At 39.6% G+C, this 16,079-nt stretch overlaps 1 protein-coding gene across 1 annotated transcript; it reads left to right on the forward strand.

The window, feature by feature from the left end:
• The first annotated feature begins 12,815 nt into the window (after positions 1 to 12,815).
• On the forward strand, positions 12,816 to 13,823 carry LOC113736031 (uncharacterized). Its single transcript, XM_027262986.1, has one exon. The coding sequence runs from the start codon at positions 12,816 to 12,818 to the stop codon at positions 13,821 to 13,823; it is 1,008 nt and encodes a 335-aa protein (XP_027118787.1).
• The last annotated feature ends 2,256 nt before the right edge of the window (positions 13,824 to 16,079 follow it).

A 16,079-nucleotide genomic window follows, 5' to 3' on the forward strand; every position in this document is an offset into this window, starting at 1 on the left:
TGTTTTATTACTTCCTTAACTTGGATTTGCTCCTGGATGATTATTCTTTTTGGTGATTTTAGTACAATTGCTTAAGTTTGCAGGTGGCTGTTAAGCGTGTCCTTGTTCTGAATACTGTGAGATCCAGGCTGCCTTTCGTAGTTACTACTACAGATGATGCCAAAGATTCTGTAAAGGAGGAAATTCGCTTGAGGTAAAAACTTTCTAAAAATTTTTGACCATGGGCTTATGTTTTGCTTATCTCTGCATATTGCTGTTAGTTATCTTGATAATTGATATTTTAACCTCTTTGGTCAAGTTGTGCATTTCTTAATGATTGAAGGTCTACTTTTGTTTCTGCTTTCTCTCACTAATTTGTGGTGCTGTGACTGGAGTGGGTTTGAGTTCAATTATTTAAAGGGTTAAAAACAAAAAAGCCCCCTGTGCTAAACCTAATACACAACTAAGCCCCCTATGGTTTCAAAATATGCAACGCGACACCTCGTGCTTTGAACTAAGTTGTAACACTGACGGAAATCGGTAAAATTAACGGGAACTGATGAAAGGACCAAAATGCCCTTGTATAATACCCAAAAGGCAATTGAGCGGACTCATTTCTTCCCTTCAAACCCTACGAAGAGAGAGAGAGAGAGAGAGAGAGAGAGAGAGAGAGAGAGGAAGTAAATCGAAGGAGACGAAGGAGACGGAATCAAGTAAGAAAATCGAAGGAGACGAAGATTTATTCCAGAAAATCGAAGGCAAATGGGTATGTATGCTATACTTCGTTCATGTTATAATTAATTAAAATCAGTTCATGCATGTTATAATTAGTTTACAATTTAGGGTTACCCATCTCAGATTTTGAGGGCTGATGATGTTATTTACACCCGTATTTGGGTGTTTACCTTAGAAAATTCCTGATTTTGTGAGTTTTGAAACTGGTACTTTGGATTTAAAATGAAGATTTTTGCTGTTTTGGGACTACGACTTTAGTTTTGAAGCCGAGATTTTTTTAAAAAATTTTGGGTGTTGGAACTAGGAGTCATGCAAATAATTTCTGAAATGTCCATTTTTGATGGGAGATTTTTGCTGATTTGGGACTGCAAGTTTGGATTTAAAGTTGAGATTTTTGTTGATATTTGGGTGTTGACTAGGTGACGCAAATAATTTCTGAAATTTCCATTTGTGATGGGAAATTTTTGCTGATTAGGGGTGTTGAGTAGGATCTATTTCTGTTTGTGTGTGTTTGTGTGTTTGAGTACAACTCAGTCACTTGCTATTACAACAAGATATTTAACAAAGAATTGTAAGTCAAATTTCTATAATTGTTACTGTCTTCTCTGGTTTAGTGGTCCAGAATGCTATTAAAATTGGTTTTCTGTTTGTGCTTTTATGTTTATTTGGTTTTCTGTATATCAATGATGGAGACATAGTAGTTGGGAGACTAAAGCATATTTATTATATTTCTTGAAACATTCAACAGAAGAAGACAAGTCAGAGGAGACAGTAGATATACATATGTATTTTGATGGAAAATTTAGAGAATATCCTGCCCTCCACTACACAGGAACCCGTATGGCTATCTTTAAAAATAGACTTGAGGACCACATCTGCATAGTTAGCCTTTGCAGAATGTTTAAAAAAGTGGATGAGGATGCAACTAGAGTGACTTTCTGGTTTTGTGCTCCAGGAGTAGACTTAGATGGTGGTCTACATTCAATTAGGGACCATGATGATGTTAAATTAATGAATAAAGCACATTGGGGTTTGGCAACAAGGATAATATATGCCTGTAGTGGGGATGATCCTTTTGACTGTTTACTAGAACATGGTGGGGACAATGTGTTGGAGCCAAATTCGACAATGGATGCATCAACAACAATTAAAAATGCAGATGGGGTACATAACACCAAAATAGACAGCAGAGATGGTGGGGTACAAAAAAAAGATGATGGGGTTAGTAATTGCAATCTAAATAAGCCATTTAACACTGATGATGATGATGATGATGAGCCTGAATGGTTGAAGGAGGGGTTGGAAAAAAAAGAAGATGAAGACATTTTCGCAAGTAAAAAAGATGTGGACAGAAGTAGTAAACCAGAAGGTGGGTCCATACTACATTCCACTCATTTTAAGCCTTATCACGTGTTCTCTTTCCCTGAGAAAGTGGCTATCAAGAGCCTTGCCAAAAGTGAAACTAGTAAGGAAAAAAAGTCTAGTAAAAATAAGAAGCAGTCTGCAGGGCCAGATAGCATTGGAGAAATTCCACCTCATATCTCATTTCAGAATTCATCTCAAGCTGCATCTGAAGCTGCTGACCAACACCCATCTCAGATTCCATCACAAGCTGAAGCAGGGAACAGTAAAAAGGCTGAGGAAAGTTCAATAGAAGAAGGAGCACCACATACACCCAAAGAGGATTGGCAAGAACCAGTAATTTCTGATGAAGAGTTGCTGGACAAGTGCGGATCTAATGATGAAGGCCATGAAGAATGTCATGACTTTAACCCTGAAGTGGAGTTTCTCAAGCCACATTTTGAGTTGAAGGTTGGGCAAAAGTTTTCCAATTTCAGAGTTTTTAGATATGTGTTGATCGAATGGTTGGTAAGAGAGGGATATGAGGTTGATTGGGTAAAAAATTACTCGAAAAAAATTATTGCGAAGTGTGCAAAGGGCTGTTCTTGGAGGATTCGTGCAACACCAGTCCAAGGTGAAACTACTTTTCAAATTAAATCATTGAAGGGCCAGCATGTTTGTGCTAGAGATTACAACAACAAGCATGCAACAGCCAAGTATTTGAGCGTGAAGTACCAAGACAAGATAAGAGGTGACCCGCAGTGTGCTGCAATAGGATTTCAGAATGATATTAGAAGAGATCTAATGATTAACGTGTCCGTTGCCAAGATACGCAGAGCAAAGAGATGTGCAAAAGATGAGATGCTTGGCACGGATATGGAGCAATATCACCACCTTTGGAGTTATGCAGCTACAATTAGAGAGACAAATCCTGGTAGCACTGTCAAGATTAAGCTTGATACAGCAGAAGAAGGTTCACAAGGGACATTTCAAAGACTGTATTACTGTCTTTATGCTTGCAAACAGGGGTTCCTCGATGGCTGTCGACCAATAATTGGTCTTGATGGGTATTTTTTGAAATCTGCATTTGGTGGTCAGTTGTTGTCAGCAATCGGTAGAGATGGCAATGACAATATGGTTCCAATAGCTGTAGCAGTGGTAGAGGTAGAGAGGTATGACTCATGGAAGTGGTTTCTGGAACTACTAATGGCTGATCTGGGACTTGGTGTGGAAAACATACCCTGGACATTCATCTCAGATCGACAAAAAGGACTGGTCCATGCAGTGAATGAGTTATTTCCAAATTCTGAACACAGGTTTTGCTTGAGGCATATGTACCAAAATTTCAAACAGAAGTTCAAAGGAAAAGAGTTGAAGGACTTGTTCTGGGCAGCAGCAAGTGTTGGGAATGAAGTGGACTGGAAATTAGCAATGAATTCCCTTGAAAAAGCTTCAAAGGATGCAGCTGAATGGCTGCAAAAAGTGCCAAGTGTTTTATGGAGCAGGTCACATTTTAGACAAAGTAGCAAATGTGATATTCTTGTGAACAATCTTTGTGAGTCATTTAATAACTATATCTTAGAAGCTAGAGAGCTACCTGTCATAGGGATGCTTGAGTGGATTCGAAGAAGGCTCATGCAAAGGATTCAAGTGAAGAGGACTGGTATGCAGAAATTTCAAGGAAAAATATGTCCTAACATTGCAGAGAAGATTGATAGAAATCTGAAATTCAGTAGGCTGTGTATTCCCACATGGGATGGCAAGAACAAATATGAAATTGATTGTGGGCCCCGAAAATCTGTTGTGGTGGATCTGAAGGAAAAGACTTGCACATGTGGCTATTTCCAGCTTACAGGTTATCCTTGTGCTCATGCATGTGCTGCAATAGGAGCACGTAGATTGCCTTTGCTTGATTATGTGCATGCCTGCTACAGTAGAGAAAATTACTTGAAAACATATGAGCACACTATCACACCTGTCCCAAGTAATAAGTACTGGGTGAGATGTGAAGAATAACCCCCAAAACCTCCTGCAGTTCGAAGAATGCCTGGCAGACCCAAAAAGATCCGGCAAAGGGCAGCCGACGAGCCTAAAAAGGGTCAAGTCTCAACCAGAAAGGGTCTTGTGGTAACTTGCAAGAGATGTTTTCAGCCAAGACACAATTCAAGGACCTGCAAGAATGCCATTCATCCCAATTCTAAATTTTACAAGGTAACACAGCTTACAGATTTCATAGGCTAAGACTAATTGCTGTCCCAAATCATTTTAATCTTCAATTAAAATGAAGTTGTTTTTTATAGGCTCCTGACACCAATGTTGCTGAATCAAGTTCAGAACTTCATTCATCAGCTCCTTCACCAATAGTACCCCCGCAACCAGTCCCAAATCAAGAACAAGCTGCACCTGTTGAAAAAAAAAATTGCAGGCCCGGGAAGCAGTATACGCAGCCAACAATTGCGAGTGTAGCAAAAAATGTGCCTGCTAGACAATCATGTTCTCAGGTTGGATTTCATGTAACGCAAAAGTGATTTAATGAAGCATTTTTCCTTCAAACATTCATATTTTCTACTTCAATTGCAGCCTGTGAGTGGAACAACTTCACTAGCAAAAGGACCCCTTCGTCCTACTGTTGCTGATGTTCTATACAACCTAAGATCCAAGAAAGCAAGAAGATGTTAAAGTTGAATTTTGAAGTGGACTAGATGTTGTTGATTGCCTTTTTGTGTAGTTTTAAGGAATTAGTGGTTGCTGTTAGAGTTGGTAGCAAACAGCTGGAATGTATGTTTCTGATGTATTTTGTCTACTCTGATTGGAATTGTTATCAATTATTGCAAACTGGAAACTTTGATGTATTTTGATTGGATGCTGTTGGCTTCAGCAATTTGGAGGATTCTTTGCTGATGTTGGACACTTTAATGTACTTATTGACTGTTTTAATGGAGCATTATGATTATGGGCTGCAATGGTATATCTCAATTGCAGAAGAAGCTATTTCTGGGCAGTTTTTATGGGCTGGAATATTTCATGTCCTGTTTGTCTGGGCAGTTTTTGTTTGGTGGGATGTATTTTGTCTACTCTATTTGAAATTGTTATCGTTTCTGGAATGTATAGTGAGATATATTTCTGGAATGTTGGGTGGGATATATTTCTGGAATAGTTTATGGACTGAAAATTTTAATGTACTTTGGTGTACTTATTACTCAAAATTGGAATGCAGAAGACGTTATTGTGTGTGCTTATTGTTCAAAACTGTTTTTAATGCACAAATATGCTTACAAGTGTATATAATAGTTAGATGTTTGTTTCATTGTTTTAGGTAGGACATCTTTCGGAAAAACAGAAGAATAAAGTGCACATTTCCATGAACAAAACAAACTACCTGATTTTCTTCATTTCCATTCATAAGCTTCTTCATTGTCTTATTTTACAGACATTTTCATCAACAGAAGCAAAAGTGAAAAAATAGATACCATTAGACAATAGCTAACTAGTACTTTCAAGTTCTTCACTTCATCATTCAAGTTCTTCACTTCAGAATTCGAGTTCAAGCCCGACAAATGTTCTTCAACCATTGGCCTCTCAAAAAAGTTTGCTCTGCCGGTTTCATCTCTATAGATGGGATTACACCATGAGAAAAATCTGCATTCATCCCTTTCACAAACAAAGTACAGCATCCCTTTGGATGGCCTTTCGGACTCAACAATCTTCACATTTGCCTTTCTTCGACAGTCGCACAGCTTATATTGGTACCGTAGATTCCTAACTCCACTATCCCCTCGAGAGCTTGAGGAAGACATGAGCAAATTTTTTAGCCAGTCATTTCCCTTCATCAGTAGATAAATCCCAATTTAGTTAACAACATTCTTACTTTAAACCCTAATAACAACAATTTGTTAGCCAAAACCCAAAATCAAATGCTTTTACCTTATGGGCTGCAATTTGTTAGCCAAGATTGTGTAGAAGTTCCTCGCAGGTTGACTTCGTATATAGAGGATGGCTTTACCTTTCAAACCTCCTGTGTGGTAATTTGATTTCTCCCAAAGGCTAGTTCAATTTCTCTCCATCAAGTAGAAATCGATTCTATACACAAGCATCGCTGGGAGGGAGTTTTATTGGGGGCTAAGGGGTACAATAGGAATATTTGCTAAAAATTAAGTATAAAGAATTTGTTTTTAGCTTCCAGTACATCAGTCCCGTTAATTTTACCGATTTCCGTCAGTGTTACAACTTAGTTCAAAGCACGAGGTGTCGCGTTGCATATTTTGAAACCATAGGGGGCTTAGTTGTGTATTAGGTTTAGCACAGGGGGCTTTTTTGTTTTTAACCCTTATTTAAATCAAAAGCCTGTGGTATGCTATATAATTTTCTTCAAATTGCATAAGTTAACTACTTGAGATAATTGATGTTACTCTTTTCTTTTCACCCCTCTTTTTTGATGTTGAAGTCCAATTAACTATAGAATGAGAAGATGAATTTGACCATGAAGTTCAGTCGCTGAACCATATATTCAAATCCAGCTGAAAATTTGTGTATAGCCTCAGTAAATGTCATCACAAGTTTTGGTGTGAACCCTTGATGGAAATCAAGTTAACCTGGTTTCAACTGATGTTCCTTATTTTCTTTTCGTGCAAGATGAGTCTCAGGACCATATAAAGAGGTAGCAGCTTCATGAACTAGCCATGCTGAACTCAAATTTTAGAGAAGAGAGTCCAGGACCAAGTGGCAGCGTGTCACCATTCAATACTAGTGGAATGAAACGTCCCAAAATTGGGCGTTGAAATGTTGTGTCTACTGCTTCATTGAAGTACTTTCTCTTAACCTCTGATCCGCAGAGGTATGCCTGAACATATACAATTTGTGGCTATCAACTCTCCTTACGGCTCAATGCGCAGCTACCTAAGTGAAGAATTGATATGAATAGACAAAGGGGTATTTGGAGATATGCGTTTTTGGCTGGATTTTTTTTTATTTTTAAGTTTTTATTTATTTACTGAAGGAACATAAAACAGAGACAGAAACAGGGTGAGGCAGTTGGAGTAGGGGTGGAAAAGGGGGAAACAGAAATTGGTTTATACAGTTGGCCTCTTGAGTTAGGATTTATTTGTAACTGATAGTTTTTAGCTTTTTGGTGTATACAGTTGAAGCATTTGATCAAGTGTTTTTGTTACATATGTAGGATTTATTTGTAACTGATTGTTTCCTTAAATTTTTTTTCATGAAATATTGCTTCTTGATTTTGTAGTTTTTGTCACATGAGTGAAAAATTGCTTCAAAGTTTTCCTCTCTCATAGTTTTATCATGCCATTGGTACTTAATGGAGGAGTTTGAGTTTTAGTTGTGCATAGCTATTATGATTGATGAAATCTTTTTTGAATTTTGCATAAGTATTAGAAATAAGAAGGAATTTTGCTTTATTATAATATATCAAAACACAGTTGAAAATTCCACGACTGAGATGGGGAAATATTTCTTCACAAAAAGGGGTAATGGATCAAAACATGCTAAAGGAAATGCTCACCAAAGAAATTGATATGAGAGTGAGAAAAAATAAATTATTAAAGGCACAACTTGGTTTTTTCTTTTAAATCTTTAGTAAAAATCAGCTCAATGTAAGAAAAAAAGAAATTATTATGTAGAAAAAAGAAAAAAAAAGAAAAATTTTATGTAAGCAAATTTTCTTGAAAACAATTCTAATTCCTAATGAATTCTTCTCTCATGCAAACAAAGAATTTGGAATTCCAAATAAATTCTATATCAATTCTATGAATTTCCCAAATGAAAGAATTGGAATGACTTGGAATTCCAATTCATAGAATTTCAGTTCTATAGAATTTTGATTCTAATTCGGTAGAACCAAACGCACCCTTAAGGATCAATTGCATTTGCTCAGCATCTAAAGAGTCTTTTTTGTATTTGATTAATTATGAAGATGATTTTAGAATAATTATGTTTTCCAGTTTTCAAATGGGCAAATTGTTATATTTGTTAGATTAAAAGTAAGCCCAAATAGAGCTAACTACCACTAGAAACCCTCTAGAGTTAAAGTTTTAACTACCAAGCACATCATGCAACCATGGTGTGAAGCCCCTACTCTTAAAATGGTTTTCCAAGATTTGCTTTATTAATCAGGAAGAATAGGGGGAGGAGTCCAAGAGTGTAAAATCAGCTTGATTGGAAAGGTGCTGGGTGAGAAAGCCTCAAACTACACGGGTGTGAAGAATTTTGTGACCACTGCATGGGGGTACCCAAAACATTTGAGAGTGGTGGAATTAGGACTGAACATGTTCCAGTTTGTTGTGCCTTCCGAAAGTGACAGAGAGAGGATCCTGCAGGGAGGACCTTGGATAATGGATAATCAATTGCTTGTTCTGAATAGTTGGTATGAAGGGATAGAGGATGATGAAAAGGCTTTTTGTTTGGCACCACTTTGGATCCAAGTTTGGAATTTACCGGTTCACTGGATGTCCAAAGAGGCAGGTAAGAAGATTGGCTCATTCTTTCATCAGGTTAGAGAGGTTATAATTCCCCAGACTGGGGGAAAGGAAGGTAGACATTTGAAGCTTTTAGCTATGGTGAACACACACCTCCCTCTGCTGAGAGGAACAATTGTAAAGGTGGGGGAGGTTACTAAGTGGGCTAGTTTCAAGTATGAGCGATGCCTAGACTTTTGCTATAATTGTGGAATCATAGGCCATAGTGAAAGGACCTGCTCGAAGTCAGGCTCTTTGAGTGGAGGAAAAAAGGACAACCAGTACGGTCCTTGGCTCCGAAGTGGAAATTCGAGGGTATCTTCACAAGAGAAACAGACAAATATAGTGTATAACCCACAGAAACAGCAATGGAGGCTCCAAGATGGACTGTGGAAGGAGAAAGAAAGTAATGAGGGTCAGAAGGGTGAAAAGAAGGACCACTCAGACCAGTAATTGCTCCAGACAGCAAGGAGAACCTAGTACCATTAACGACCAAGAAGGTCAACGTCAGGGAGAACAGAGGAGAGGTTTAACTGAGCATCTTAGTAATCTAGTTTGTAAACCAACTATTAACGCTGAGAATGCTAGAAGTGATGGGACGGATGGCCAGATCCAGAGGGAACAATTAAGTGAACAGACTAGTTTCCCTGCTATTCAAAAGACTGATCTGGAACCGAGTGGTAGTGGTGAAGGTTTAGGAAGTCAGATTCAGCATAATCTCAGTGAAAGATGTAGGTTATCAAATGCACAAGATGGGAGGCCAGGGGAAAAGATGCAGCCCGGGAATGAAGATAAGGAAGTAGAGAGTTCAGATGTCTTGATGATGGAAGTAGGATGTGGTACTATGACAGTTCAGCTTCCCAAACTTGGTCATGCAGAAGGTAGCAATCAAGGTTTGGAGACAGTGAGTTTATCACCTCTGCTGGAACAAAAGAGGTCCGAGGCTATAGGTAAACAAAACAGAAGGATTCTAAGAGCCTTGAAATCCCCCAAGAAACCAAAACAGTCTTTTCAAGAGCCCACATCAGCTTATCTTAGGGGGAGAAAAACAGGAAAAAGAAAAGGTGGAGTGGATGAGATGGAGATAAAAACTGATGAAATTAGTATTCAATGTGGCAAGAGGAACAAAACTGAGTTAAGTGGACTAGCAATAAGATCGGATTCTGAGGGGGAGGGTTCCAACCCATTTGGGACCCCAAAGTTTAGATGAGAGTGCTGGTGTGGAATTGTCAAGGAGTGGGGAGCCCCTTGACAATTCCCCAGTTGAGAGAGGTGAACAACCTTTCCTCTCCAAGTATGGTGTTTTTGTCTGAAACTAAGAATAGGAGTAATTATAGGGGAAAAGTTAAAAACATTTTGAAGTTTGATGAGATGCAAGTTGTCGAGTTTATGAATAAGGCTGGAGGTATGGCGCTAATGTGGAAGGCGGAGGTAAGGATCAAGCAAGTTTTGTGTACAGCTTTTACCATTGAAGCTCACATTGCGGATGATGAGAATAGGAGTGAATGGTGGTTTATAGGGATATACGCAAGCTGTGATGATCAAATTCGGAAACAACAATGGAAAGTAATCCAATCCAGGAAGCATCTTTGGGGTGATAAATGGCTAATAGCAGGGGACTTTAATGACATTGTTTCAAATGCTGAAAAGTGGGGAGGCAACAGGAGGGAAGAAGGTAGTTTCAAGCCCTTTAAGGACTTCATCAACGATAATCAGCTCCTGGAGATTGGATTCGAGGGACACCCATGGACTTGGTGCAACAATTGGGAAGGGGAAGGTGAGATCAAACAGCGGCTGGATAGAGGTTTGTGTAGCTTTCCGTGGTATCAACTCTTTCAGCAAGCTAGCTGCCAACATTGTGATTCATGCTTCAGACCATAGCATACTGCTCTTTGACACTAAACCTATCCAAGCTAGGAGGAAGAAAAGATTCTACTTTGATAAAAGATGGTTGCAACACCAAGAGATTTATGAGGTTGTGGAACAGGCTTGGAGGCAAGGAAATGATGGTTCCAGGATGTATAAAGTAACCCAGAAAATTAAATCGTGTAGATCAGCTTTATTAAAGTGGAGAAGTAAGGTTCAAGGAAATTCAAAGCTTAAGATTGATAGGATCAAGGGTCAGTTGCAGGAGCTCAAAGAGTGTGATATAAGTGACAAGAAGGAGCGGGGGAAAATTCTCAAAAGCAACTTAAGAGAGGCTTACAGACAGGAAGAAATATATTGGAGCCAAAAAGCTAGGCTGCAATGGCTGAAGGAAGGGGATAAAAATACCAAGTTCTTCCATGCGTGTGTCAAAGATAGAAGGAGGTTGAACAGGATGAAACATATCCAGAGGGAGAATGGGAGCTGGACTACAAATGAAGAGGACCTAGGCACGGAAATTGCAGCTTATTACACTAAGCTCTTTGAAGCTTCAGAAGAAGGTGATATGCAGGAAATGTTAAATGGTATACCACACACTATCACAGGGACTATGAATGACAAACTTACGAAATCTGTAGGTGAGGTAGAAATCAAAGCTGCACTTTTCTCCATGTGTCCTGATAAAGCTCCTGGGATAGACGGGATGCCTCCTATTTTTTTTCAAAAGTTTTGGAAAATTATTAAAGAGGATCTGGTCAAGGCTATTCAAACTTTTTTTCATACAGGGCATCTCATTAAGTCAGTCAATCACACAATCATATCCCTCATTCCCAAAGTCAAAAATCCTACATCTCTTAAGCAGTACAGACCAATCAGCCTCTGCTCTACGGTGTATAAAATCATAGCCAAAATTCTTGCTAATAGACTCAAGCAGGTCTCCACCACTGCATTAGTAAAAATCAGTCAGCTTTCATTCCTCGACGACAAATTCTTGATAATATCATGCTCTCTCATGAGTTCATTCATTATCTTAATAACAAAAGGCTAGGCAAAGATGGGTTTATGGCTGTGAAATTAGATATGTCTAAGGCTTATGACAGAGTTGAATGGAGGTTTTTGGATGCTGTGATGAACAAAATGGGATTCAATGACCGTTGGAGGAGGTGGATCATGGAGTGCATGTCAACAGTCAATTACTCTTTCACGATCAATGGTCAAATCAGAGAATATGTGACTCCCCAGAGAGGAATTAGGCAGGGAGATCCGTTGTCACCATACCTGTTTCTCTTATGTTCAGAAGGACTCTCTAGCTTACTCCACACAGCTACGGAGGAAAAAAAGGATAATGGGTTTAAAAATCAGTAGACTTGGTCCTACTGTGTCCCATTTATTTTTTGCTGATGACTCGCTGATATTTTGCAAAGCCGACCCAAAGAATGCAACTGAATTGAGAAGGATTCTCCAGGTGTATGAGAAGAGCACTGAACAGATGGTTAACTTGGAGAAGTCTTCAGTTTTATTTAGTAAAAATGTGGATCAGCAACTACAACTGGCTACTTCTCAAGCTCTAGGGAACATTCAGATTGTTAATAAAGGGAGATATCTGGGGCTTCCAATGGTAGTTACTCGATCTAAACATCAGTTATTTGGGTACATTAAGGATAATATCCAACACAGGCTACAAAGGTGGAAAAATAAGTTGTTGAGTGCGGCTGGGAAAGAGGTAATGCTTAAGGCAGTTGCTTATGCACTACCAACTTACACTATGTCATGCTTCAAGATTCCAAAAAGGATGTGTAAGGATATCAACTCCATCGTGGCAAATTATTGGTGGGGAGAGGCTAATGGAAGAAACAAAATGCATTGGAGCTCTTGGAGTAACATCTCGCGAGATAGGATTTCTGGAGGACTAGGATTCAAAGATTTAGAGGCCTTTAACATAGCTTTACTAGGGAAGCAAGTGTGGAGATTACTCACTCAACCAAACTTGTTGGTTAGTAAAGTTCTTAAGGCTCGATATTTTCCTAAGGAGTCCATTTTCAACTGCAAGGTTCCTGCAAATGCTTCGTGGATCTGGAAAGGATTGATGGGGGCAAGGAAGTTTATGGAGGGAGGAATTCGGAGGAGGATTGGGAATGGGAAAAGTACCAATATATGGGATGATTCCTGGATTCCAAGTGTTCATTTGGGCAAGGTGTCTTCACCTAAACCAGAGGAAACCGTGCTTCACAAGGTTCATGACTTGATACATCAGCGAAAATGGATTCGGCCCCTAATATTTGCGACTTTCAGCAAGCAGGATGCAGAAAACATTTTGAATATCCCCATCAGTTTAGGGACAGAGAGGATTGTCACTACTGGATCCACGGAACTAATGGCATCTATACAGTGGGATCTGCATATAGGAAGCTAACTCAGGAAAAAATGCACCACAATAACCAAGGGGGAAGGGAGGAAGCTAGTACAAGCTGGAGCAACCACAGCCAAGGAATCTGGAAGTATCTGTGGAAGCTCAAAGTTAAACATAAAGTCAAGATCTTCCTATGGAAATGCCTTAGCCAAGCCCTGCCAGTGAGACAATTAATAGCGAGCAGGACAAAGCAGGGGGATCCAATCTGCAGAGGGTGCGGTGAAGATAGTGAAACAATTGAACATGTTTTATTCCATTGCAGCTATGCCACACAGGTCTGGAAGTTAGCTCCCATCCAATGGGATCTAACTCTGGACCATCAAAGTTGCTTCAAGAAGTGGTGGACCACTGTGACAGAAGCCAAAGCTAGAACAGAAGGAAATGATCACCTATCTTTAACAGCCAACATCCTCTGGCACATATGGAAAAGCAGAAATGCAAGAGAATTCGATGATAAGCAAAGGCAGCCATGGAAAACGGTTCAGAAAGCTCAGGAAGAGTGGTTTGAATTTAAGGAAGCTAATGAAATACCATCAACACGGAGTACAGAAGAAACAAGAACTCGGCAGTCACAAGTGCAGCTACAAGAGCAAGGCCATAATACAGTGACACTGAGATTAGCAATACAGGAGCGAAAGGTCACTTCTCAACTCGGAATTGGGATCATATGCACTGGGAATTTTCAACATCAGGCTCAAGGGTGGGCGCTACATGAGAGAAGTTCCGGGAATCATCTCATTGATGAATTACAAGCTGTCAAATTACTGCTTAGTAAAGCTACTGTATACCAGTTTGAGAATATTCAGGTGCAGTTGGACAACAAGCGAGTCTTTCATCTAATTCAGAATGCTAAAACGCTGGACATGCGCGTCACATCACTGCTAGAGGATATTCTCACTTTGAAGGCCTTGTTTCGAATGTGCTCTTTTTGTCTAGTTGATGGAGATAATAATCATTTAACTAATAGGATTAGCGCTTATGCGTTGAATATCATTCAAGATGAGGAATTTGTGATTCCTTAGTGCCATTGTGCACTAGTTGTATTTAGTTATCAAGCCTTTGCTTGAATTGTATAGTTTACTTCATGATATAAAATCACTTATCGTTGCGACCAAAAAAAAAAAATCAGGAAGAATATAGAGAAGCAAACTGTAATATATGTACCTCAAAATTTCAAACAATGAAAGTAAAGAAATTTGGCCATCTTTTACCAACAATAGCACCCTTTGAACACTGCAGCTAGTTTGAGCAATTGAGCTCTCTTAAATACAAGACCTGTTTGGAAGGTGAGTTTTTTGGGTGTATGTATAAAACTTTACTGTAGATTACTGTAGAAGTTGTAGAAAAACTTTTGTAAGAAAATTTTTTGGGTGTTTGTAAGATGAAATTTTTTTTTCCTTTTCATTTTTTCCTTTTCTTTTTCTTTTTTCTTTTTTTTCTTTCTTTCTTTTTTCTTTTCCTTCCTCCCTTTCTTCTCCTTCTCCCACCCCCTTCCCTTCCCTGTTTCCTCTCCCGAGACTTCCATGGCAGAGACTTCCAGGTGATTTCTTTTTTTTTTTTTCTTTCTGTTCCATTCTCCCTTCCCCGCCACTCCTCCCTCTCCCCCTCTCGTCCCCTCCCCAGCCCTCTCCCTCCCCCGCCGCCCCTCCCCTTCCCTCCCCTCCCCTCTCCTTCCCTCTTCCCCGATGCCATCTGGTCCGGACCCTCCCCTTCCCCTTCCTTTCCCCGCCGCCCCTCCCCTCCCTTTTCTTCCCCTCCCCAGCCACCCTCCCTCTCCCCCAACGCGATCTGGTTGGGACCTTCCCTCTCACGTTCCCCTTCCCCTTCCCTTTCACACAATCTGGTCGGCAGTTGTACATTTTTTTTTTTTAGCTTTTTCTCTCCCTCCCTCCCCTCTCCTCTTCCCTTCTCCCTCCTCCGCCACCCTTCGCCAAGCCTGCATCTCCTTTTTCCCTTCCTTACCGGTTTCGTGCAATATTATCAGCAAGTAGCTAGTGTAATAATTGAAATTTGTGTTTTTTTTTTTTTTAAAAAAAGACAACAAATGAGTGTTTATGGCAGGGGATCAGGAGCAAAAGGGGAGAGCCGCCGGACAAACCCCCCATTCTTCCCCCAAGAAACCCAACCCAACCTGAATACCCAAAAATCACGAATTGATCAGAAGGGAACTGGGGATTTGTGGCTAGCTAGCATCTGTGCAGGCATTGACAAAGAAAGAGCAAGGTTTTTTTTTTTTTTGGGGGCGGGGGCAGGGGCGTGGGGCGAGGGGGTAGTAACAATGACAGTGCCCCGGGAGAGGTGGTGGGGGTGGTGGCTGGTGTGGTGGTTGGGTGAGGGAGGAAGAAAAGTTTTTGGAAAATTTTTTGTGTATTTTTGAAGTGTATAAGTAAAAATCTTTGAAAAGTTTTTTTGGGGTTCCTGTAGCAAAAGTTGTTAAAAAATTAGTAGTTAAAAAACTTGATAAAAAACTAGAGTGTCAAACAGGCCCACAGTTGCTAGTAAAACAGGAGATGGATCCTCAAGCAATGAAGACTACTATATGTTACTTTTTTTGTACTATGGCTGTCAGAATTGTTTATTTTCTACATTTCATTTCACATAAAGGTGGAAAATTGGAGGTGTTTCATGCACCTCTTCTAAAGTGTGAAGCTAAATAATTCTTGAACGATCATGCTTTCAAACCTTTTTCCTTCTCTTGCTGATAAAGGCGCGCTCTGGTACCTATATACTAATGAAAATCCACTTGCCTCTTCTTTAAAGGCGTGACACACCTAGAATTACATCAATACCTTGCCTTTTCTTGATAAGATTTTGACACAAAAATTAGTGGGCGACACCTTTTTATTATCAAGAAAATTACACTTAAAAACATTTCAATGAGCCAGGCTAAGCCCCATAGATCCCCACATACTTGAATGGTTCAGATTTCCTGAGTTTTCTGGTATCCCACTTTCAGCTCCCAATTTATCTCCAAGATTACGTAGTAAGCACACATTTAGCACCAAACTTCCAAGTCATTATGTAGCTATAAAAATGTGTTGCACAAAAAATATGTCAGCTTGGTCAACAGCAGCTTAATTATCAGTACAGATTGTGCCAGAATAGATCACATTAAACTCACTGAATCAAATAATGAATGGACCAGCATTTGACTTTTGAGATAGTTGATATTGCAATTTCTTGGCTGTGCAATAGTCATCCAACTTCGTCTTGTTGAAGGGGAATTTTACTAGCAACTTAGTTTTGTTAATGTAACCATCCTTTTCTCCATTGTTGCA

This window comes from Coffea arabica, chromosome 3c (genome assembly GCF_036785885.1).
Source record: "Coffea arabica cultivar ET-39 chromosome 3c, Coffea Arabica ET-39 HiFi, whole genome shotgun sequence".
Classification (NCBI taxonomy): Eukaryota; Viridiplantae; Streptophyta; class Magnoliopsida; order Gentianales; family Rubiaceae; genus Coffea; species Coffea arabica.

Excerpts from the sequence above, each read along its gene's own strand:
- LOC113736031 (XM_027262986.1), top strand. The coding sequence starts at position 12,816 with ATGCACCACAATAACCAAGGGGGAAGGGAGGAAGCTAGTACAAGCTGG.